The sequence below is a fragment of the Miniopterus schreibersii genome (genome assembly GCF_964146895.1).
Source record: "Miniopterus schreibersii genome assembly, chromosome: 9".
In the NCBI taxonomy this organism is placed as follows: domain Eukaryota; kingdom Metazoa; phylum Chordata; class Mammalia; order Chiroptera; family Miniopteridae; genus Miniopterus; species Miniopterus schreibersii.
Genome location: NC_138118.1, coordinates 778,508 through 803,005, shown reverse-complemented (window position 1 = coordinate 803,005; position 24,498 = coordinate 778,508). Strand labels below are relative to the sequence as shown.

Genomic DNA, 24,498 nt, shown 5'->3' with positions numbered 1-24,498 from the left:
GCGGGGCTGCGCCCTGGGCGAAGGGACAGACCCTCCCTGAGGCCCGAAGGCCCGACTCCAGGGCGGACACCCCCCCTTCCAGCGCCGCGTCCCTGGTTGCCCAGCGCTGCCCTGGAGGTGGGGGCGGCGGGGCTGCGCCTGCGAGCAGGGGCGCGAGGAATAAACCCCAGATGTGGAGCCAGCCCGGGAAGCGATAGCTTCAGGCTGAACTCACCAATGTGTTAGAAATTAAAACGAGCTATACACAGGCTGCGGATTGCTTTCAACCCAAAGGCGCGTCTTTCCCCTCGGCCGCTCCCACCCCTTCCGCAGGGCCCTCCGGCTTTCCCACCAGTTGCAAACCCAGTCCCGTCCCCCCAAGCACCTTTGGACCCCGAGGCGGCCGGGCCCGCACCCAGCAGCTGCTCCCGCCGGGCTCCTGCGGTCGCGCCCCGGGCCTTGGCTGGGGTTGGATTTTATGGAAGGAGCCCGGGGTGATAATGAACTGCCAGAGAGGATATTAATCTCCCCCGGGCCTCGAGGTGGAGGAGTGGCCCCGCTGGCCTGCGCAGTAATCACCCGAATGAAACGCCAGGCCCTTCTGAACTCATTTATCAGCTGGGAGGGGGGGACGGGGGGAGGGGGGAGAGACTGGAAAACATAAGGCGGAAGGGCGGTGGGAGAAAGAGCAGTGGCCCCAGCACCGATTTCCTCCGGGGCCCGGAGAGGCCGGCTGGGCGGCGGGGGAAGGGGGCCGGGCGGGAGCGCGCGAGGCCCGCATGTGTGCAGCACATGGCGCGGGCCAGGCAGGCTGGCGGGTGATTGATGGAGCGCGCGGCCGCGGTTTATGAACCCAGAGCCGTTGCCGTCCGGGCCTGAAGCGTTCCGGTCGCCTCTGCTGTCCTCTCGGATCTTTGCGCAGGTCCTAGAAAACAGGACCAGGGAGCTGCTGCGCCGAGACGCGGGAAGCGCCGCGCCCTGGACGCACCGACCCACTGCAGCCGGTCGAAGCTCATTTTCTGAAACCGTCAGTGTTTTCACCTCCGGAGCAGCAACGGAGCAAGGTGACACCCCCCCCCCCGAAGGAAACGGGAAAATAAACACGCGGGCCCAGGGTCCCTCTCCTGGGGCCCGGCATCCGGAACAGCTGCGAGCCAGGCGCCGGGACGCGCGCGCGCACCTGGCCTCAGGTGCTTTTCCCAACACTTCGCACCTGCGTCCGCCCAGCAGCGGAATCCAGTTCCCCGCTCGGGGCTCGGCTCGGGAAGGCGGTCCTCACACCCGGTTGCAGTTCGGATTCTCACCTCCTGCTGTGAATTGCTTCGGGAGGGGGAGACCCCCCCCCAATGTTTCAACAACAAAAAAGTGCGCAGCCGCTTTCCTAACTCCCCCCAGGACATTTGCACGGTCCTCCAGTAAAAAAAAAACGGTTTATTTTACATTCCATCGCGGGCGATGGGAGAAGCTAAATAATAATTTAGCATGCATAAGTAGACGCTCCTTTTTATATATAAATACAATGTACAAAAATAAAGACGGCACAGTTCTGAGGTTTCCAGCAGTCTGAACGCTCGTGACATAAATTCTTTCCCCCCCTAAGATACATAAGCACACTTTTCTTTTTTCTTTCCTCGCGAGACTCAGCAGAACGGCGCTTCCAGAGCCGGTTTCAAGTTTCCAGGTGGGTTAACACTGCAGGTTCCTCCAAACGGGAAGGGGCGCTGGGGAGGCTCCCCGGGCGGCGGCGGCTCTTCTCACCGTCACCGCCCCCGCCAAGACTGTCGGAAATTAAATCTCTAAGAAGAGTCCAAGCTGGAGCCCGCCGGGCCTCCGTCTCTCTGGCCCAGAAGCTCAGGCAGGTGCAGCGGCCCAAACCTGCAGCCCCAGGGCTGGGGTGGGACCCGAGGCCCGGGGGTGGAGGCTGCGGAGGGCGCGCGGGGCAGAGGCGTCCAGGGGTCCCTGCGTCCCTGCCGGTGGCCCGGGTCCTACTGGGGCGGCTGGTGCCCGGGCCTTGGGGGCGGGGAGTCGGCCCCGGAGGAGCAGTCGGAGGCGGCGGCGTGCGCGCCCGCGCCGTTGCTGTAGGGGAAACGGTCCTCGTCGGCGTCGTCCTCGGGGTCACTGTCCCTCAAGTCCCGCAGGCGCCGGCCGCTGCCCTTGTCCCCGGGCGCGGGCGGCCCCAGCAGCTCCTCTTCGCCCGTGTCCTCCGCGCCGCCTCGGCCCGCGCCCCCGCCGCCCCGCTGCTTCTCCGCCTCCTGCGCCGCCTGCTCTTTGGCTTTTTTGCTGCGTTTCCATTTCATCCGCCGGTTCTGGAACCAGATTTTCACCTGAGGGCACGGGGGGGGGGGGTCAGACACGGCCACCTCCGGACCCTTCCGTCCCCCCCCCCGCCCACCCCGAGTGGGGCTCAGATCCAAGGACAAGCTCCAGGGGCGCTGCGCCCAGGCCAGGAGCTGGGCGGGGGCTCCGGGGAGGCTGGGACTGGGAGCCCGCGCCCTGCGTCCGCGGGGGAAGGACCAGGGCGGCTCGGGTGTGGCTGTGGATCTCGAGATGTTCCCTCCTCTCTTTCTGGAACAAAATTTCTGGGATGTGGCCTGGGGGGCCACCTGCTTCACAGTGGGGGGGGGGAGGGTTCGTTAAAACGCAGGTTCGTGGGCCTCACCGCAACCTACTGAATCTGACCCCTGGGGCGGGGGCCGTGAACGCTCCTCGGTGCTGATCCGCAGGCGGAGAAGGAGCGCCCCGGGGCTCAGGGCGGAGGGCCGGGAGCGCAGAGGGGACGGTGACCCCGGGGCTGGCTGGGCGAGGCGGCAGCTCACCTGGGTCTCCGTGAGCATCAGCGAGGTGGCCACCTCGAAGCGCTTGGGCCGAGACAGGTACTTGTTGAGCTTGAACTGGTGCTCCAGCTCCAGCAGCTGCTGGCTGGTGAAGGCGGTGCGCGGCCGGCGGCACTTCCCCAGCAGGTTCGACTGCGCCTGGGCTGCGGGGCGCGGAGAGGGCGTGAGGCCGGCCCGGCTGGGTCCCCCGCGCGCGCCCCGCGCTCTCCCCTCCTGGGACCCGCGGAGTCGCCGCTCTGCCCTCAATGCCCGCGACCCCTTCCCAAGAACAGGCCCTGGAGCCCACGGGGAACCAGAGGGTTTGGGTTTGTTTCATGGGGCCAAATCTTTTTATGTCAGGGCCTGGGTGTCTGATTAAAGAGAGCCATCACCCAGGGGTGCCCTCTCCACCCGGGTGGGCGCTGGCAGAAAGGAGGGTGACAAAGGCTGGAGCAGAGACTGGAGGAACATGCCACCTCCCACCCCTCACCCGGCTTCCCCAACTCAGGCCCAGATCCAAACAGGCTCCCCGAACCCCTGCTTCTTCCCGACCCCCCCCCCAGCCTGCAGGCTCCTTAAGTACAAAGGGTGGAGGGAGGAAGGAAGGAGGGAGGGAGGGAGGGGACCCAATCCTGGGCCTAAACAGGAGCATTCATCAGAGACTGTCCCCCCTTTAAAATGTTTTCTTGACAACCGGCCAGGGCACTGAGGGGCCGGCCTGAGGAAACTGGAAGCCTTTTGGGGACAATTCTCGTTATGCAAATGGCAGGCCCTGGCAGAAGGGACTTTGCTTTCTGTGCATTCAAGGAGGTCTCTTTATTTACATAATTTCACACGGTTACATCACAGGGAATTTTATGACCTCAAAACGAGACTTCCCTTGATTTCCCAGGAGCCTGACAAGTGTTAGACAATAAAAGAAAAGAGAGAGAAGGAAAGAGCCCAGCCCGGCAGAGAGCAGCTCCCCGGGGATGGGCAATTTGCTTTATGGGAGGCCCACGCCCCCCGCTTTAGTTAAACAGGGCCCCGAATTCCCAACTTGACAATACATTAGAACTTTAATTAAAACACTGGCTCCGGAGGGACCATTTGGGAAATGCCATCCGACAGCAGAGACGGCCCATTAAAGGAACCGAGCAGGTTTTCCGGCAGCGACCCGAGGGGGATTCGGGATGCATTCCGCACCCTGGCTGGCCCGTTACTGCCCTTTAGGGCTCAGTGGTCACATTCTTTTCTGGACTTCAAGCCGGCTGGGTTTTAAGTCAGCTACTTTGGGGTCAAAATTTGGAACCACAGATGGGCAACACGGGTTGGCGAGGAAATGTGCCCTTTATCAGTTTCCTGAGCGACCTTGGGCTCCACGAAGGCTGGAGAAGGCACCCAGCACCCAGTGGAGGCCTGTGAGGAAACCCCACCCCACCCCCACCCGGCGGCGGGAGACAGAGCGTCCCAGGCCCTGAGGAACGCAGATCGTAATGAGAAATCCGTGGGAAGGGGTGCGCTGGGCCCAGAAGGGAGCCCTGGGTTTGACTGACCCGGGATCAGCTGCGTCTGTAGTAGCAGCCCCCCAACTGAGAGGTGAGAGTGACCTTTCCCTCTTCTTCGTGGGGGCTCAGGAGGGAGTGACTCTCCAACAGGAAGGGATGGGTGGCCATTAGGCCCCTCCAGGAGCTGAGCTGGGAAAAGGCCAGGGTGGCCTCGGGCAAACAGTGCGCCTGCTGGGATTTTCTCACGGGGCTGTGACTTCTGCAGCCTTCTGGGGTCCCAGCTTTTCTCTGTTTAGTCACAACCACAACCGTGGCTCCTAACAGAGGAATCCGAATTCTACCAAGTGTTTATTTCTGTTTTCTTTTTGGCTTTTCCCCTCTACCATGCCTGCATCTCCTCAGTCTAAACAAACCCACTCAGACAGAAACAATGGGGTCTCTTTGTTTGGGTGTTGGGGACGGGGAAGCATAAAGGATCTTCCTCTGAGCCTAGCAGGGTGGGGTCCGCGGATGGAGACCCAGACCCCCCAGCGCAGCCCGGTGCCCCTGGGCAGCGGCCAGAACGGGCCCAGGCCTTGGGGAGCCTTGGGGAGCCCTGGGGCCTGGGTGGTGCCAAGCAGGCTGCCCACAGTCCACCGGCCCTCCCTCTCTCCTACCTAGAGGAGGGGGTTCGCTTCTGTTTTGGGCGCCCCGACTTCCAAACGGGCACCTGCTGCTCCTCCCTGCCGTGGGGCCTGCCGTGGGGTTCCTAAGGGAGGGTGTATCTATCTCCCTGCCCACAGGTGCCCCTGCACCACCGCTGGGTTCAAATCAGGCCACCCGCCTTCCGGGCTTCACGCCCTTCCAGAGGCAGGCAGAGCCCAGGGAAGGGCCAGGAGGTAGCCCCAGCTCGGCCTTTCGGCCCTGGGCCTCTTGGAGCCCATTTCTTCCTCCCTGCTCCTGGGTCTCTCCCTGCCCTGGAAGGAGCTGGGGGGGGGGGGAGTCTCTCCAGAACCCAGAACGTGGACAGAATCGTCCGTTTCCCTGGGTCTGAGCACCTGGCTCCCGATGCCCAGGCCGCCTGACTCAGGAGCCCTGGGGCACTCCTTCCTCCGCCACTTCCTCCCCCCCTGGCCTGCGGGTTAATCATTAGATGCCAGTCTCACACCTCCAGCTGCCCCCAGCCGTTGAGAGGGAAAGAAGGCAAGGCCCGCGCGTGGCCATTTTCATGGTTCGCTGCCGATCCCACACCGCGCAGCCCCTTCGAGTCCTCGCAGGCCCCGGGCGGAGCCGGGCGGCTTCCAGGCGTTTCCGTAGCTCACTCGGAGCACAGAGCGAGGGGAGGAAGGTGCCGGGCGGAGGCGGATGGATGCGCGAGAGAACCGTCTGCCAGGACCGCCCCCCCCAAACCCCATTTTTCCCCTCCGTTCCCCGGCCCGAGGGCTGCGCCGTACTCACAGTTGAAATCGGGCATCTTGGGCAGGATCATGCCCGCGGTGGACGCGCGCAACCACTGGTCCAGCTGGAAGGTGCCCGCGCCCAGCTTGATGGGGTCGACGGGGTGCGCGGGGTGCGCACCTTGCACCTGCGGGTACGTGTAGGAGAGCGCGGGGTGCTGGCCGGCCAGAGCCGCGGCCGCCGCCGCCGCCGAGTAGCCGTAGACCGGGTGGCCGTAGAGCGTCGCCTGCGCCGGGAGCCCCGCGCCCCCCTGCGCGCCCCCGGGGTGCAGCCCCAGCGCCAGGCTCCCCGCGGCGGCGGCGGCGGCGGCGGCGGCGGCCGCGGCGCCGGGGTGCGCGTGGTGCGGGGGACCCCCGGGCCCGCCGCCCGCGCCGCCCGCGCCCAGGAAGCCCGGCTTGGGCAGCAGCGCGCAGTGCGCGGCCAGCAGGCGCGGCGGCGACGGGCTCTCGGCGCGCAGGCGGTCGGCGGGCGCCGCGGGCGGCTCCGAGGACGCGGGGCTGCAGCTGCCGCTCGCCCCGCTGCTGGTCCCGCTGCCGCCCTGGCCGGAGGCGGCGGCCGCGAGCGACGTGACCAGGGCCAGCGGCGCGGTCTGCGCCGAGGCCGCCCGCGGGGGGTCCACCGCCAGCAGCGCGTCGATGCGGAAATTTTTGGATTTTTCCATCGGCTTGCTAGGGGCTGGCGATCGGGACCCGGCGGTGAGCGTCGCGGCCGTGTGCGGGCTCGCGGAGCCCCGTGCGCGGCGCGGCAAGCCCCAGGGCTCGCGATCGTTACGGCGATTATTTGCCAATAATCAAAGTCGCCGCCGGAAACTTAGCCGAGAGCGACCATGTCCGGAGCCTCCTCGGCGAGCGCCCCGCCCGGGGCCGCGCTCCCACGCGCTCGCACAAACTCCCCGCGAGTGCCGGGGCGCCGGGCGGAGGCCGCTGGCGCCGTGCGGGGGACCCGCGCCCCTGCGCGCACTTGAAGCGCAGCGCGGCCGCCGATTGGCGCGCGCGGCGGGGGCCCGAGGAGGGGCGCGCGCCTGGCCATTGGCCGTCCGGCGCACCTGTCACCGTCGCGGCCGCCCGCCGCCCCGCCCCTGCGCCGCGGGGTCCTAAGCCCGGGGAGCGCGGGCGCGAGGGCAGGGCGGGGACAGCGACAGGGCTGGAAAGCTGCGGCGCAACCCCGCGTCCCCGCCCGCCCTCTGCGGGGTACCCAGCAGGGTGGCGGGCGCTGGCGACCCAGGGTCCCCGTGGGGCCCCGCGACTGCCCGATGCGGCCCCCGAAACGCGCCGGGGGGCTCTGGGCTCGCGTCCCCGGGAGCCAGCAGAGCGCGTCCTCTCGCGTCTCCTCGTCAGCGCTGGAGTTTGGCCGCTGCTGCGTCGGGATGCCCGCGGTGCGTCCAGAACTAGCTCTGCCTGGTGACCATTCGGGTCCCCAGCCCCGCGCGGGAGCGGTTTGTGTCCCTGGCGCCCACCCTCCGCAGGTGGCACCTTCTCACCTCCCCTGGGAAGCACCGTGCGTTTCAGGTGTCGCATGTGGGGCGCGTTCCTGGGCGCGCGTGAGTGTGCCTCCCACAGATGTCGCCGCGAGCCCCCCGCACGGCCAGGGCGCGGAGGCAGCGCCCGCGGCCTGCAGAACCAGGTCTGCCCGGAGACCCGTCCACCTGCGTGGAGCGGGCCCTCGGTGACAGCTCTCTTTGCCTCTCTGCCAGGGCATCCCCATGGGCTTGCAGGAGACAGTGCCCACCTCGTGGGCAGTAGTTATCCTCAGGCTGGCCGCTGACCCTGGCTAGCCGCCAGGCCCCAGGCCGGAAAAAGCTGTCCCTGTCCCCAGGCCTGTAGGTGGCCCGGAAATCAGCCAGGAGGCTGAGCGGAGACCTGGAGTGAGAATCCAGACCCCTCCCCCATGCTCACGCCTCAAATATTTACAGTAAAAGCACTTTCAAGGGCTGTTTTTAAGCGGGAAGAATTAACACGGAGGTGGCCCCGACCCCAGGCTTTGTCAATAGCTCCATTAGCCCCAGTTATCTCCCCAGACAGGTGTGGGGATGGGGGAAGGAGTCTCAGGTGCTTGGAGCCTGGCTTCCTCGCGCAGGTGAGAGGTGAATAAAGGGCAGGAAGGGCCTGTGGGAGGGGCCAGCGCCCAGACAAAATCAGGGCCCGAAAACGTTACAGTGAGCAGGTCAGGTTGCTCCAAAAGGGTTTGTGGCTTTTGTTTTTTTTAAGGTAAATACTGTGCAGGAACCGTGTTGATTTTCTTCAAAAGGCTTTTACCTGCGTGCGAGTCCACGGCAGGGGTTCTGTTGTCCACGGTCAGGTTTCTTTTCCACCGTCACAGGGTGGTTCTGAGACACACAGAACTACCTGGACCGTCAGGAGGCTGGCAGGGGCGAAGACCAACAGTACCCGGGGAGGGGAGTGAGGGCGTTTACAAGGCTCTCCTCGCGGGGTGCCGTCTTCGTGAGGAAGCTAAGATGCGGTCCTGCCTCTGAGTGGGGAGAGGGGAACGCTCCCATTTCTTGAACACCTGCTATGTGCCGGGATCGGGCGTTCCAGAGCCGTCTTCCTTGGTCTTCGCGAAGACACCAGAGCAAGGATTGGGTCGCCTCCCTTTCGCAGAGCACAGGCTGGGAGGGGGTGGGACTGCCCTCCAAAGGCGCCTGCCACGCCTCAGCTTTGGGGTCCCCCGCCCCTTTCCCTCCGATCCGTTGCCTTTGGGATCCTGAGACACCTGTGCTGGGCAGGAAACCCCTCACCCGTCCAGGGAGCCTGTCCCTCTGACTCCCCAAATGGCAGAGCAGCGGTGGCCCCCACCTCGGACTAGGCTTAGCTCCCAGGCTGACTCCCCTTTTCTAGCCTCATCACCTCCCCCTTTCTGCATCCGCTGAGACTGGTCGGCTGGTCCCCAGGGTACAGGTTCAGGAGGCCGGGGCGGGAAGTGACTGCCAACTGCATCCCCTCCCACCCCAAGACTGACCCTGGAGCGCTCACTGCCCTCTCTCCTGCCCCAAACGACGGCTGCCAGGGCCGGTTTCGTTGGGGACCGGAGCATGCAGTCTAGACTCACCAAACACCCCCTCTTCCTCAACAAAACCATTGTTTTTCATAATTCCCAGAGGAATTCATTCCACCCCTTTTGGTTCCACAGTAACCTCGCTCTCAGACCCCTCAAAATCCCACCTGCCCCGTTACCCACCTGGGTCCAGCTGAGAGCGCTCCTGGAGCTCCTGGAGCACCGACCTCAGGTTCACCTGAGTTAACCCCCAGCCCACACCCGTGGGTCCCGGGTTGCCGATCGATTGGGGGAGGCCCAAGCCAGGCCCACCATGGGCCCTGGTCCTGGCCACTCCTCCAGCTGCAGTAAGACCCCGAAGTCCAAGCTCCTATATTTTGGTGAATTTCTATCTCTGTCTAGAGAAGTCACCGGCGTGAGACCCCGTGGACTCTATGGTGCTAAAGGGCCGTACAAGGGTCACATCACTGTCTGTGTCAAGAATAAATGAGTAACGGCGGCCGGTTCTCTGTGCAGCTGCTTGGAGGGAGAGGAGGCGGCCCGTCTGGGAAGCTGGGGTTCCTGCTCCAGTTCGCAGCATCTGTACTGACCCAGCCCAGCTGGCTCCGGGCAGACCGAGCGGGGCTGGGGTCTTGGGAAGGGCCGCCGCTGGAGATCAAAGGTCTGGCCCAGCGGCTCGGCCACCGGGTCTCCGGTGACTCCTGTCTCCCTTGGCCCTGGGGGTGGCCTCCAGCCCCGGCACCTCGAGGCAGCACAGGCCTGGTGGCCTCTCCTCGGGCAGCTCGCCTTCCAGCCCTCCCTGCCGCTCGGTGTCCCTCTCTCCCAGACCGGCTTCCGCTAAGGCTCTAAGGGACACTTCCTGCAGCAGCCTTTGTCCCACGGCTTAGAAAGGAAAACCAGGGGTTTATACAAACAGTGGCAAAAGAAAACGCTGCGGTAGCCCTCGCCTGTTCCCGGCGGGAGATGTACAGTTATCTGTCCAAAGGACGGGGGGATGCCGCAGAACTCAAATGTGTAAAAACCCGGCACCCTACGAGCCTTCTGTCTTTGGACATTTCTTCCAGATACATGCCCATGAAACTGGGAATCCGGCCAGTGCGCTCCCCGGGTCAGGGGATCGGACGCAGGCTCCGTCTCTGCCGTTCAAACGGCTCCCTTCCCCGGGGAGAGGCGGGGCGCGCAGGGTGCCAGGCGGGCCACCCGGGAGGCGCCCGAGGCAGGGCTCTGGGAGGGAAGCGCACCCTCCCTGGTTCCCTGAGCCCGAAAGCCGGGGCCCCACGCGGCTGTCTCAGCCTGACCTGCGGGGTCCCTGCCCTGGGGGGGGCCGGGTACAGTGCAGTGTAATCTGCGGGGTTTGCTGCGGGGAACCGAGGCCCAGGGGTGCTACGTGACCTGCCTGGGGTCCCGGCCTGGGCTCGGGCGGCGCGTCCCCAGCGGAGATGCCGCTGAGCGCGCCGCGGGCCTCGGGTCGGGAGCAGCGCGCGGGACCGCGCGTGGGATGCTCGGCTGCCAGAGGGGCGGCCGGTGCGGGGGCCCGGGGCGCGCGGGGGAGGCTCGGCTCCCAGAGCGGGGCCGGTGCGGGGACCCGGGGCGCGCGGGCCGGGCCACGCGCTGGGGTCACCGGAAGGCGAGCGCGGGGGAGGGGCAGCCCGCGCAGGTGTCCCTGCCCCGGCCGAGCCCGGGGGCCGAAGGTATCGTGTTGTTAGCAATGCGCTTTGATCCGCTGACCTCCGTGACCCGGGCGCGCGCCCTAGGAAGAGCTGGGAAAGGATGGGACCCCCGAAGACCCGCTCCTCCAAGCCCAGGCCCCCCTCTCCTCACTGCCCACGCCCCGCCACAGGCCCCCTGGGCGCCTTTCTCTCGGCCCCTCCGTGCCAGCCTTTGCGCCTGGGTTTGTGTCACCGCGGTCCCCGGCTCTGGGGCCTGTCCTTCTGCGCCCGGCCCAGCCCCGGCTGCAGACAACCAGCCCAAACGGGGCTCACTCTTGGGTCTTGTCAAAGGTCAGGGGGACGGATGCTGCAGGATTTAAATGCCTAAAAATCCAGGAACCCAGGGCCTCCTATTTTTGGAAAATCCCTTCAGATACAAAAATTTCTGCTTTATGCTCAGACCCTGGGCTGTCTCCCTGCTCCCATGTCCACGGAAAGACCGAGGACATGGGTGCCTCAACGTTTGGTCCCCCCAGGGGTGGGGGTTTTCCTTCCCACCCTGGAGCCCCAAAGCATTTCCTAGCGACAGATTGGAAGCTCCTGGGTTCCAAAGAGAAAAAAAGTCCCTTCCACACACCCCCAAGAATTCAAGGGGAAGGTCCTAGGAGCCCCTTTAATTACATTGGGGGACAACCACCCTCAACAGAGATGTGAAAAACTTCCAGAAGACTAAAATTTTGCTGCACGATTTAAAATTTAATTTAATTCTATGTTACTGCAGGTTCCTACTGTTGTCAGGAAAGAGGCTGATAACACCTGCCCCAGGTCGGCTTTTCCAGCGGCTGCAACCTGTGTGGCCCTCTCCCCAACAAGCGCTGGGTCCGAGCACAGCTCTGGTGAGTCTCGCCAGGCGGGGAGGGGCTGTGTGTGTTTTTTAAACCGAGGAGGATTCCCACCTGACTGTGCCCGCTCCGGGAGGACTCGCTTTCCAAGGGCGCGGCGTTGTTCTCTGGGTGTGTGGACTTGCTCCTCTATCCCCTCCCCCACCCCACCCCCCAGGGGGAGGAGGAGAGGGTGGCCTGGCCGGTGACCCCTCCTGGGCTGGCAGGGAAGAACCAGAAATGACAACAGCCGGACTCAGACGTCCTGGTGCTCCAGTGCGTGAACTTCTTAGTGCCTCCTGACTCGAAATTACGGCCCAATCCTCGCACTAATGTGCAAGTCCACGGCGGGTAATGGCAGGAAGTCGTTGCTAATTGGTCTATTTAGCAGTTGCTGAGGTGGCAGAAGCTGAGGCTGCTGAAGGGAGGGAGGGAGGTGGGGAGAGAGAGAGGGGGAGAGAGGGAGGGACAGGGCCGGGGACCGGAGACCGAGACTGGATCTGCTCCCGAGATGGGCAAACAGAACCTGCGGTCAAGTTCACCTCTTTCACCCCTGCCCCTTCCCTCAGGTGCACCTCAAGGCCCAGGGACAGACCTCAGGCTTGGGGTGGACTTGGGGGGTGCTATATGCAAGTCTTGGCTGGTTTGCCGGGGTTCTTGCTCCCACTGGGGTTGGTGGGGAGTGGAGCCTGGAGAGCAGACAGGGGCAGGTCGGTCCAGAGCCCCCTGCTTACTCCCCCCGCCCATTTGAACAGGGAATACTTCACCCGAGGGGAACCCGAGACCCTGAGCGCCCACCGGCACACACATAGGAAGTGGGGATCCAGGAGCCAAGCTGACGGATCAAGCCTGAGTGACCCCCCAGGATGCCCCAAGCTGTTGGTCAGCACAGTCAGTGTGTTTCCATGGGCCTACCCATAGAGAGCCATCCACTAGTTAGGAAACCTGTGAAAAGCATGTCCGTGTCCCCAGCCACAGAGGGCCAGACTCAGGCTTGGAGAAACCGAGGCTCTCTGCTCAGAACCCTCAGTGAAGGGCCAGGCTCTGACTTCCAGTCCCACCACCACACGCACGGTCATTATTTGTCATAATCTCCTCGCTGACTCTGCTGACCGTTTTCCGTGGCCTTGGACCCTGCTGGGCTCCTACCTGGGGAGCCTCAGGTGGCAGGAGGTGGAATTAGGCAGCTGAAACCACTGGGTCTGGGGTCCCCCCTCCTGATACCTGGGGGGAGGTGTCTTTTCTCCCATTTCCTACACTCTGGCCCCTGTCCAGGTGGATGTAGGAGGGTGGAGGTGACGGGGGTGGGGAAGACCCAGGAACCCCTCCTGCCCCCTCTCCTGGGGCCCAGCACTTTGGGCAAGATAATTTGGCTAATGAACTCGTTAACTGGCCCCTGGTGACCCGCCCTGGCCTCCCCTCAGCCCATCTGGGAAATTCCACTGAAAGGCCAGAGCGGCTCCTTGCCCACCACCGGCTGTCACTGAGCGAGATGCGAACCCAGTGACTGGGGCCTCTTACATTAAACTAATTACCCAGCGGAACAGGTGGCCCACTCCGGGCGGCCGCGTGCATCTGGGCCACAGAACCCAGACCGCCAGGGGAGGACAGTGGCCCGCCCAGGGGAGGGGAGGTCAGGCCCCCTCCCAGGGAGCCCGGGAGGGTGGAGAGGGGCCTTCTGGTCGGTGAGTTGTCCCTGGGCACCCAGACTGAGGGCTGGATGGTGCTCGGCGAGACTGAGGTCCCCAGAGCAGAGGAACACACCACACCCCGCCACCTGCGCCGCTGGCCAGGCTTCTGGAGGGGGTCCCTGGGCAGAATCGCGAACAGAACCCTGCCGGCTCCGAGGTTGGAGCAAATCCTGACGTTGGGCTTTGAGCCAGGGCCACACGAAAGAGGGAGACGGGGTGTTACAGTGTCTCTGGGTGTTTGTGTGCGCAAGGGTGCGTGCGGGGGGGGGGGGTCCCCGTCGGTCCTGCCCACCGGGTAAGAGAAGAAGCCTCCTCCGGCTCCGGCCCGTGCCCACCCAGATGCCCAGGGCTGGTGGCGGCAAAGGGGGCAGGAGGTTCCCCGCTGTGCTGCTAAAAACAGCCGCAGCCCAGGCGCCCGGCCAAGCCTATTGCCAAAAACACATATTACACTGCGACATTCTGTAAATGAGATAATGATACATAAACCCGGGTGATAGATGTGACATGCCTGGGATGTCTTCTCTAAATTAGCCGCTCGCATCGACTGCTAATAATGGTGAGTTTATGAAAGCAATTTCGGTGCGAAATGCGAGCGGGTCTTCTTACGCTAATGAGCCTGCCGCGGGGGATGGATGGGAAGGTCAGGCTGAGAATTATCGACACGCCTGTGCCCTTAACCTGTTTCCCAATAAAGCTGATTAGTTTTTGTCAATTCATCAGCTAACCACTCTCGCTGGAACTGCATCAAAGCCTTATTTGCTCAGGGGAAATCAACAAGTCACAGATCAGCGCCATTAAGGGGCTTTGGGGCCAGGACAGTCCTGGGGCCCAGGGATGCCCCAGGGACCTCACTCATCCCCCCCCCACCAGGGGCCCAGATGGCTGGCTACGTGCCCCCCCAAACTGTGACAGGAAGGGATGTGGCAAAGTTTCTGGGTCTGAAGGCATCCTTTCCTCTTTCTCTGAGAACCCAGGAGGGGCCTTGGGGCAATTGTCCTGGGCCCAGGAGGTCTCCGTTTGCTCCAAGCCACCCTCAAGGTGAGGTAGCCGCAGAGTCGAGTGGGGTGTTGCAGGAGGCAGGGGGCAGAGGGTTTGAGAGAGGGGCCTGGGGGTCCACAAAGTGTCTGAGGCTGCGTGTCCTCCTGTGTGTGTCCCCCAGGCAACAGAAGGGGGAAGAAAGCAGGACACTGATTCCACCCCCTTTCCACCCCTCCACCCCGCACGCAGCTGGGGCCTGAGTGATGACAATAGGCAGAATGGCACCTGCACCCAGGTGACCTGACCTTGCTTAGTGACCTCAGCAAGCGTAGGGGACAGAGCACAGGGCCTCCTGGAATGCGCCGGGGTTGGGGCTCTCCAGTTGCTGCCTCCGCTTGCGCCTGACAGGCCTTGGACCCCTGCAGGCAGGAGGGATGGAGGTGACCTGGGCGCTGCAAGGGGAGGAAAACGTGCTCTGTCCCTTTAAGCCCCGGGCCACCGCCACCTCCCGGCCCCATCCCCCCTCAATTTAATTTCATTAAAACAGAGCATGAATATTTCTATTAAACCTAAAATGAAATATGAAGCCATTTAGACTCTGCCTGCACCAATCACCCAGATTTATGACTTTTATTCATCACATCAAGAGCTTGGAAAAATGAATTTTCTTCACCCAGGAAGGAAATAAAACCTCAGGCTCGGTCATTTCCAGAAAGCTGTTAATTTGACCATGTGGTAATTACTTTCACAATTAACTAAAATACAAATCAACTTGACAAATTGGGCTAGTTTATATATTAATTAGCCTGCTTAAATTTATTCATTATGAAAAGACAATTTAAGGGGACCTGTGGTGTCTGTTTTATTGCAATAAATTATTGTTAGGAAATGGGTCTAATAAAATATCTTAATATTTAAGGATATTGTATACGCAGGGTCGGGGGATACTTTATTGACAATTTCATTTTCCAATTAGTAATTTTGTTGCAATATATCTGCGAACTCGGGGCTCCCGGTGCAGAGGCAGGGCTCCCCTGGCCTGGGGCGCGGGGCGTGGCCAGGCCCGAGCAGTGGGAGGTCAGCGCGGCGGGATCCTGCGCCGCGTGGGCTGCAGGCACAGGTGCCCCCCGCGGGGCAGAAGAAAACCCACGGAGCGGGGCGGGATGCTGCTCCGCCGGCCTCCGCCCCGGGGCGCAGGGCCTGATTTAATAGCATGTCGATAGAATCATTCGATGCCTTTTAGCTTGTGATCTTTATAAATGTCCCTCTATTAAATTAGAAAATGATTCTGTTCTCGTTTAATTGTATTCTTTCGTTTCTTATTTCCAATTAATTAGTCCTATCGACGTTGCCATATTTTAAGTGACTCGAGTCCGTTTCCAGTTAGAATATATGGGTCAGCACATGCAATTTTATACCCGACAGAACTATATAATGTGGGTTTTAACTACTGCTTCTCATCTGTCTTCAACATCTGGCCGGAGCGCACCCCCGCGGGGCCGCGCCTCGGGGCGGATGGGCACCGCGGGTCTCCGCGCGCCGGGCCCTCCCGCTGCCCCGCCCGTATCTATAGAGATTCTTTAGGTTTAAAACCTGATCCCTGCAGGTGGCCCTGGCTGAGGAGCCCAGCCCTGTGCTGCCGGCGGAGGCAGGAGGTGCGGCCCCAGGTCTCCAGCTCGGCCTCTTGGTCCCCTTAGGGTGGGCCCTGTGGCCGAGGGGGCGCGCAGGGGGCGCAGGGGGCGCATGGGGCGCATGGGGAGGGCGGTCCCCCGTCTGTTCCTCTCCGCCTGCCTCCCTCCTCGCCGGCTTCTGAGCCTTGAAGTCACTTCTTAGACAGGCGGCCTCCGCCCAGCGTCCCCGAGAACCGGTGCGGCGCCCTCCCCGAAGTGGCCTGCGCTCCGGGGCTGCGGGGGCGCCCCTCCTGGACCACGGGGGTCCCTCCCCAAGGGTGGGCCCGAGGGTTTAGCTTCGCTGGGGCTGGACCCTCCTTTCCTTAATTAATTGACAAATTAACTAAGTTCTCTCAGGAAGATTTATGGGGCTGCTGCTTTGTGCCGGCGGCCCCCCCACCCCGCCCCTGTGCAGGAGCCGCCCCCAGCCCGTGTGCCCCCCACCTCGCCCCTCTCCCAGCCCGCTCTGGTCCCACCCCTGTCCCACCCCCACTCCCCGCCCCCTCCACCTGCGGAGCAACAGGTGGGGGCCGAGGACCCACCCACTGGAGCAAAGAGGGGTGGGCGCAGGGGGTGAGGGCCGGGTCCATCCCCTTGCCAGGTCCTGCGGTCCCTGCTCCCCTGTGCCCGCTCCCAGTGGCGCTCATTTGCCCCCAGGGTCAATGGCTTGGCGCCCTGGCGCCCCTGCAAGTTGGGAGATGGGGGGTGTCCAGAGCCTGAGGGTAATTCTGACCCGCTTCTGACCTTTCCCTGCGTTTGGAGGGGTGGGCGGTGGCCCTCCTTGTTCCTTCCCTCGCGCCCCTGGGGAGACCCACTCGGCCTCACACTCACGGGGGTTGTTTCTAGAAGCCAACAGGCGGTTCCTTCCCCGCCTGAACCCCAGAGCCCTTCCCTCCAGGCGAACAGAAGTGATAAACCTATTCTTGGGGTTTCTGAGCCCCTGACCCTTCCCTCCCCAGGCTCCCTGGAGTGGGACGGTCTCCCCCAAACAGTTCCCCTCACCCGGGCGTTTCCTGCTCAAGGCCCCTGACCTCTCAGCCGCCGGGTGGGGTCCCTGGCGCCGGGGAAAGGCTGGCTTTGGGAGGAGAAATTTTAATTATTTTAAGTGTGGACTCTACAGGTTATGAGAAGCTGGGCGGAGGAAATTAGGGTCTTGCCGGGTGTCCCCGCAGGTGGAGGGCCTGCTGGCGGCGCCCAGCCAGGGCCCTTGTACCAGGGGCCCCTGTGCAGAGGACACTTGCTGTGACCCCCTCCCAGGGAGACAGCAGCTGGGGAGGCGGACCTGTCCTGCAGCGGCATTCTTTGGGGGGAGATGAGCATTTAGGTCGGGGAGCAGGCAGCCCATTCCTTCCGCACCTGTGCCGGGGAGGGGAGGGGAGGGGAGGGCCCTGCAATCTGAGTGAGGCTGTCGGGCTTCTAAAAATCTCTGCAACCAGTGGAAACCGCAGGTGAGCTTCCCCAGGGGGCGTAAAGGGCGGGCTGGCTCCTTACCCCGAACCCGGCTGTGGGGCCCAGTTCCAGTTAGCTCCCCTCCTCTGTCTGGTCATTAGCTAGGACTGTCTGGTGGCAGGTGAAGGGGAGAAATAGTCCTTGGCAATGAGAGAGCACTGGGCCAGCAGCATCTCCGGCTCCCTCGGGCGCCCTGCGGTCAGGCGGTGCCTGGGGCAAGAGGAATGGACTTTTTTTCCTCTCTGCTGCCCAGTCTGACCTTGGTCAGAGCAGTGGCCAAGGGCCCAGGAGCCCACAGCCTCCCACAGTGGGTCACCCGCCCCCTGAAACACTGTGTGGGCCCCTGTCACCCTGTGGCTGGGGAGGAAAAGTCAGCATCCCCTCCCCAGCCCGGAGTGACACTCACATGTGCATTTTCTGCTCTTTTGGCCCCAGATAGACTGTTTAACAGGATCCAAGTCAGCAAGTACTTACGAAGCCAGTTCGATGCTAAAGGGTAAGGGGTTAGCTTAAAATACCTCTTCGGCCTGGCCAGTGTGGCGCAGTGGTTAGAGCATTGGCCCGAGTACCAAAGGGTCTCAGGTCTGATTCCCGGTCAAGGGCATATACGTGAGTCTCAGGTTTGACCCCTGGCCCCAGTTGGAGCATGTGTGGGAGGCCACCAATCGATGTGTCTCTTTCACATCGATGTCTCTCTCTCTCTCTCTCTCTGAAAAGCAATGGAGAAAATATCCTCAGGTGAGGCTTTAAAAAACCCAAAAAAACTACAGACATATGACCAGAAGAAAATCATAGCCAGTGGGGGTGAGGGGCAGGGATGGAGAGCCTCGGGCCGTGTCTCAGGACAGACCCCAGTGATGGACCACAGCGGGGGCAGGGGGCTGGGGGCTCCAGCCTCTCTGTTCCCCACTGGAGACATTTCCCTGGAGACAGGTCCCCCCAAGCTGTGGGGAGGCTGTTACCCTGTGCGAGGGGCAGGCCCCCAGGAATTGACTTAGGCATGAGCTAGTGAAATTTGAGAGAGGGGGGACTAGGTGTCCCGCAGTCAGGGAAGGACACGGGGTGGAGTCGGGGCCCAGGTAATTGTGGAATGCTGCCAGAGGTGTGAGGAGGAGCCCCGTGTTTGCCTGGTGGACATCAACATGCCATGAATCATTGACAAGAAACCAAACAGTGTTGGATCTATAGGGCAATTTGAGCCTCTATCGCTCCAAGTAAAATCAAATTAGATGCCCTGCCCCAATTAGATTATGCAAACGCTTCCACGGAGCCCCCACAGCCCAGATACCGCGCCGGCCCCGGGTTGTGTCAACATTGTCCCCCTGGATAATAAATACGGCACCGCGCACACACTGCTTTTAATTGCATCGATAAACCGGGATTAACCCCCAAGTCAGGCTTCACTGTTGCAATTAAATGTCCTCAAATAAATTGTTTCCTCAATAAACAAATGGAAGGAGCTGTGTTTGCCTTGAATAATAACAGGTGTAATATTTTACTGGCTACAGTTAACTATTAAGTGGAATCACTTGCCGGCCCTGATTTATTCCCCGGGATCGGAAAGTCGTTTTTCATCCGTCCCCAGCCGCCTCGGTTACCGTATAAACAGCGGATAGTGCGCTGAGTCTCCACCCGCCGCCCCCGGGCCTCAGCCACCTGGCAGGGAGGGGGCTTGAGAGAGCCAGAGGTAGAAGCTGCCCCGGGGAGACGCCCCGGGAGTTGCTTTGGCGGTTCTGTCTTTAGCTTCCAGGACTCGAAGCTCAGAATTATGTGAAGACCTGCGCCCTTCAGCAGTCCGGTCGGTCTCGAAGGGCGTGCGTTCTCTTTGGGTTTCCGGTTGTCGCAGAACAGGCGGGAAGGTTTATCCTAAGGGGAGGTGACCGCAGGGCCCATGGCCTTTGGTGTCTGTGCCCAGGGACCACCTGCCACGGCCTGGTCCCCCTCACTGGTGAAATCGCTCAGGAGATTCTCAAAGCCATTGTCTCCTTCGTCACGGAGGGCTCAGCTCCTTTCAGATGTGCCGGTGGACACGGGATACAGTTTTCAGGCAAATTTCAGTCTCTGTGCTGCCCCTTATTATTTTTTAAAGATTTTTTTTTTAATTTTTAGAGAGAGGGGGGAGAGAGAAGCATCGATGTGAGAGGGAAACATCGATCCACTGTCCCCTGCATGCCCCCTCCTGGGGATCGAGCCAGCAACTCGGGTGGGTGCTCTGACCGGGAATCGAACCAGCGGCCTTTCGGTGCTCAGGGCGACGCTCCACCAACTGAGCCCTATCACTCCAGAGGTAAAGAGAGTTCGGTTTTCCCAAACTGTGTTAAAACACCTTTCAGGCCTGGCCGGTGCGGCTCAGTGGTTAGAGCACCGGCCCGGGGACTGAAGGGCCTCGGGTTTGGTTCCCGGTCAAGGGCACGTACCTGGGTCTCTGGCCCTGGTCGTGCGGGAGGCAGCCCGTCGGGGTGTCTCTCTCACCTCGGTGCCTCCCTGTGCTTCCCACGTAACGTGCAGAGGGAGCAGGGGGTGCCGGAGCGGCAGGCGGTCTACGCGCAGGGGCCTGGCTTTGGGGCGCCTCCTGCGCTGCGTGTTGTTGTGACCCCGGGAGAGTCACTCGGTCCGTCTCAGTCACAGTTTCCCTACTTGCAAAATGGGGACAATACCTGTCGATCCTTGGGGACACTGATGGCGGGACACGCACAGAGCTTGGGCCACACAATAGGCCGTAACACAGGATGGTTCCACCGGGACGTGTGACACTTGGTAGCGACTAATCGTGACCGGTGAGGCTGGCGGGAACTTGCACGAGAGTGTGTGTGTCTGGTATGGACTGAAGGTCCGTGTCCCCCCCAAATTCATGTTGAAGCCCCAACCCCGATGCGACGGGAGGTGATCAGGCCCCACAGTGGAGCATCCATCACAGGGCTGGGCTGACTTTGGAGACACAGGTGCCATGGGGAGGCCCGGGAAAGTCCAGGTCTCGGGGGCCTGAGCCTCTGTTTCCACAGTCTGGCCACTCAGGTGTGACTGGAGGGTGATCCTGAGTCACCACACCTCAGTCCCTTGGGGGTCTTTTCAGGGGAGCATGATCCCGGGGCAGAGGATCTTCAGAAAGCGGACCGCTGGCCATGACTTTTCACCCTTCCCAAGGTCAGAAGGTCACAGAAAACACCTTGCTCAGAGTGAGTGGCTGGGGGACGTGACTTGTCCAGGCCACAGGGCTGGTGAGTGGCAGAGCCAGGACGAGAGTGGGCTTGTAAGCGGCACAGTCTTCCAGGTGCTGGGCAGGGAGTGGGGTCCCCAGGGCGATGTGGGGAGCAGGAGCTGGATCAGGGTGTCTGGTCCCCGACCCAAAGGCCGGCCGATGCCCGGTAATGGCTTGCTGCATTCGAGCCCAGTGGGAAGTACTTGATAACTTGCCTCTGATGTTTGCAGCCACAGAGGAAGTGGCTTCCTTTGGGTCCCTATTTTTCAGAAGCGCAAACCGAGACAAGCAGCTTGCCCAAAGGAACAGTTTGCAGGTGGCACATTGGGGTCCAAACCTGGGGTAGCTCCCGCTGGTGAGTGATCGCAGCCGATCCAGCTGGGAGCCAGTGAGGTGACAGGGGAGGCCGTGGCCCTCGGGGCCTCTGGTGTCCAGGTTGTGCTGGGTTTGGGGCTTGAAATGTCCTTTCAAAGGTGTCACACTGGCCTGGCCAGGACAGGATCTTTGGTCTAACAGGCTCACGGTATATTACCCAAAAACAAAGGCACCTGGGAGCTCTGAGCAGGCACCTCTCTGTGCTCTCCGGCTGGGTCTCACCCCCACTCCGCCTCTCTTGCCCACGGTGATTCCAGGTGAGGACGGCCAGTTCTCTGTGTGGCCGTCCAGGGAGTGCCGCTCTCGCTGACGTGACAGGGGCCTGGCAGAGAGAACAGCTGTGCAGAGCTGTGGCCGTGGAGAGCCAGGTGGGGGAGCAGGGTTGACAGGGGTTAATGGAGTCAGGAGCTGGGAGCCCAGCCAAGGGGGGGACAGCAGGGCCCAGTGGGGTGTAGGGTCCAGTCGCTCCTTCCCCACAGCTTCCTGCTACCTGGGCCGGTGGAGGGTTTTCCAGGCACCTGCCAAGACATTTGGGCTCAGCATTCGACCTTGACCTCGGACAGGGATGGGAGAAGCCCTCAGGGTCGTCTGAAGGTGACGGCGCTCTGCGTGTTTTGAATCAGCGGGAGAAGGGGGGCTCCAGGGTTAGCGTGGCTCAGGGAGGGGCCGTAACTCTGTGCACACGGACACGGGCTTCTTGGGGCCCTGTCATCTTTAGGGGACTTTCTAAGCACTAAATGCAATTTATTAAAAAGTGTTTTGTAAAATATTAATTTCCCAAGAGGTTTCTCTGTATTACTCTAATTGCTTTTCCTTGACTGGCTAATTTTTTAAATAGCAGTTTTATGAAAAAAAGATCTAAGTCTCTCCAGACGAGAAGTGTCTCGGTGGGAATACGGCCTTCGGAGGGGTTTGTAATCCTTCCATCTGGGTTTATATATTACCCGTCCATCGACACGACTTTTTGATTAATACTGTGTATAACATTCCTTAATGCACCGGCAGAATTAATTATGCAGAAACTTCCAGGCACGCAGACGTTATATTGATGAAATGACGTTTTATTGACAAAATGACAGTTTAATACCAAGCTCTCCCGAAGCTGCAAAGCTAATCGATGGCCTCAATTCTGTGAGCGGACCTGCGGGGTAGGGATGAGGTGCGTCTGTCCGGCCTTCCCCACGTTCTCTTCGGAGGTCGGCGTGGGGCACGAGGCCCGCCCGGCACATTTCTGTTCCTCCCCAGGTTGAAATTCATCTGGATTATATCATGTGTGTTTTTTAAATAAAAGTCTGCAGTTTGGCCCCGGGCCGGGGTGGCTCCGTGGTGAGAGCATTGGCCTTCCCATTGGAGGGCGGCAGTTTCTATTCCTGGTCAAGGCCACGTACCTGGGTTGCAGGTCTGATCCCCTAGACTCCATCCGGGTTTGTGCAGGAGGCAACCAATCGATGTGTCTCTCTCACATCGATGTTTCTCTCTCCCTCTCCCCCCCTCCCTCCCTCCCACTTTCCAAAAAATCAATGGAAAAAGTATCCCCAGGTGAAGATTAACAACAACAACAACAAAGCCTGCAGTTGGCACCGTTTCGTGGCTCAGACTTGCTCTGTTTTGTGGTTTGAATTTGTCCGGATGAAACGGATACGCTGACGTCCTAACCCACAGGACCTCAGAATGTGACTTGACTTGAGAAGCAGGACTTTACTGAGGGTCAAGCGAAGGTGACTCACTGGGGTGGGTCCTAATCACACGTGACTGGTGTCCCCGCGGAAAGGGGACGTTTGGACGCAGCCATGAGCACAGGAAGGCGCCACCGGAGGACAGTCAAGGGGCCCTTGGGTGTGGGGAGGAGGCAGGGAACAGTCTGGTTCCCGGCACAAGGCGGGGGGGGGCATAGCCCTGCCGACCCTGTGACCTCGCGTTTCTGGCCTCAGAACTGAGACAATCACTGTTTGTTGCTGAAGCCCCTCAGCGTGGGGCAGCTTGTTCCAGCAGCCCTAGGAGACGAATCCGCCCAGTTTCCAAATGGGAAGGTTTTTTCCTCTGTTCGTGGACGCTTGGAGACACAGCATCCAGGGCTGTGCAGAAGGCGTGGCCGAGCGGGCTGTGCTGTGGGTGGACGTCCTGGGGCCTGGGCGGCTCCAGCTTATGCGGGCCTGGGTGGTGGTGGTTAAACATGGATGGTGGGGGTCCAGGGGTGCCCACAGCGCGGGAGACCCACTCGCCCCGCGTCACAGTGAGGTCCGAGGCCGTGGACGCCGGGCACGCCCACTCCCACCCCGGTGGCACCTCCTCGCACACGGTGGCGTGCGCAGGGCTGCCCTTTATTTCAGAGGCAGACCAGGGTGACTGCCCAGGGCCGCGTGGCCGGGCCAGCGTGTGCTCTAGCGAGCCCGGCAGAGGCCGCCTCTCGCGGGGACAGAGCGAGCACCTCCTCCCGCGGCCGCTCGGGGTCAGAAGCAGGTCAGTAGCCGCTCCGCTGGCATCTGGCTGGACACGCTGCTTCCAGCCGGGCTCGAGCCAGTGGCCAAGCACATCTCCCCGGGAGCACTCTGTTAATTGGCAATTTCTACAGAGAGGCCTTGGAGCGCGTGAGGAGCACTGTGGGCTGCACCTGCATCGCTCGGTGCCACCAGCATTTATCAGAAGGGCCGCACGCGTATTTATCATTACGAGCAAGGCCGCCAATGTTACTTTCATCATTCCTCCGTGGTCCGGGTCGATGGCTGCGCTGCCAAGCCGTCCCTGCCCTGCCCCGGTTCTGCTCCTCCTGGCTCTCCGGCCGAGCTCACTGCCTGGCACCTGCCCAGGTGGGTGAGGGGACTGGTCAGGTGGGCCCTCCACCAGCCACTGTGCCTCCACCCTGCTCCTAGCCGGTGGACGCTGGACCCTCCCTGCAGAACCAGGTCTTCTGCCCCGGGATCGTTCTGGTCCTTGAAGAACTGCTGGGCTAAGCTGGGACCTTGTCCCGGTTTCGCTGTGACCTGAAGTAGTGGCCATGCCTACGCTGGGGGGAGACGTTCTTTTGGGGACCACCTTTGCTGTGAGGGAAAGTCCTACTCGACGTTGTCCCCGCTGCCTCACGGGTGGCGGCAGAGAAGGTGTTGGAAGGTGACGGACGACCCTTGGTTTCCTTGAGGTCAGGCTTGCTTGAGCAAAGGGGTATAGAGTCGGGGCTGCTTTCTGATGACTGTTGGGGTTCACATCAGGTGTCCTTTGCTCTGCGTCTGGGATTCCTGACCTACCGTTGGAGTTTATTCTTTTTTTTCTTTCTTTTTTTCTGAAATTGTGGTTAAAAAGCACATTCTCAGGTAACAGTTTTTGCCATTTCCCTCCCCCCATGGGATGTTCGACGTTTTCTCATTCATTTATAAAAGCTCTTTATATATGAAAGACCTTACTTGTCATTATCACGTATGTTGCAAATATTTTCCCCCAGATTTTTATCTGCTTTTCTATTTTGTTATTTTTAAAACACACATAAGTATTTTAAGAAGAGTTTTGCTCGTTTGTTTGTTTACAAAGACTGGCGCTCACAGAACGTTCTGGTCAAAGAAACAGCTGATTCCTGGGTCATCTGAGAAAGTCAGAGGTGGCTGTTTGGGTGGCTGCTGGCGATGTGCAGCTGTTCTGACACCTGTGCTCTGTGGGTGCAACTGATTCCAGCCACAGGAAGAGCAGGTTAAAATCTAACACGAGGCACAGATGGGCTTGCCGGCCACAATCCGACGCTGTCATTCGGTCTTCCTTAGGCATTTACAGGGGTCCTTTTAAAAAATATTTTTTCTTTATTGATTTGAGAGAGAGAGAAACATCAATTTGTTGCTCCATTTATTTTTAAATTTATTTTAGAGAGAGAGGAAGGGGGAGGGAGAGAGAGAAATAGAAACATCCATGAT

General features: G+C 61.1%; 1 protein-coding gene across 1 annotated transcript; it reads right to left on the bottom strand.

Annotated features, from left to right (window-relative positions):
* Positions 1–1,964: 1,964 nt before the first annotated feature.
* On the bottom strand, positions 1,965–6,442 carry MNX1 (motor neuron and pancreas homeobox 1; the record flags this gene model as incomplete). The annotated part of the gene is made up of 3 exons (XM_081146831.1): positions 5,717–6,442; positions 2,796–2,956; positions 1,965–2,303 (listed from the first exon to the last, which is right to left on the bottom strand). Exons 1-3 carry the CDS (start codon positions 6,375–6,377, stop codon positions 1,965–1,967), a joined length of 1,161 nt encoding a protein of 386 aa, XP_081002957.1. The 5' UTR covers positions 6,378–6,442.
* Positions 6,443–24,498: the final 18,056 nt, after the last annotated feature.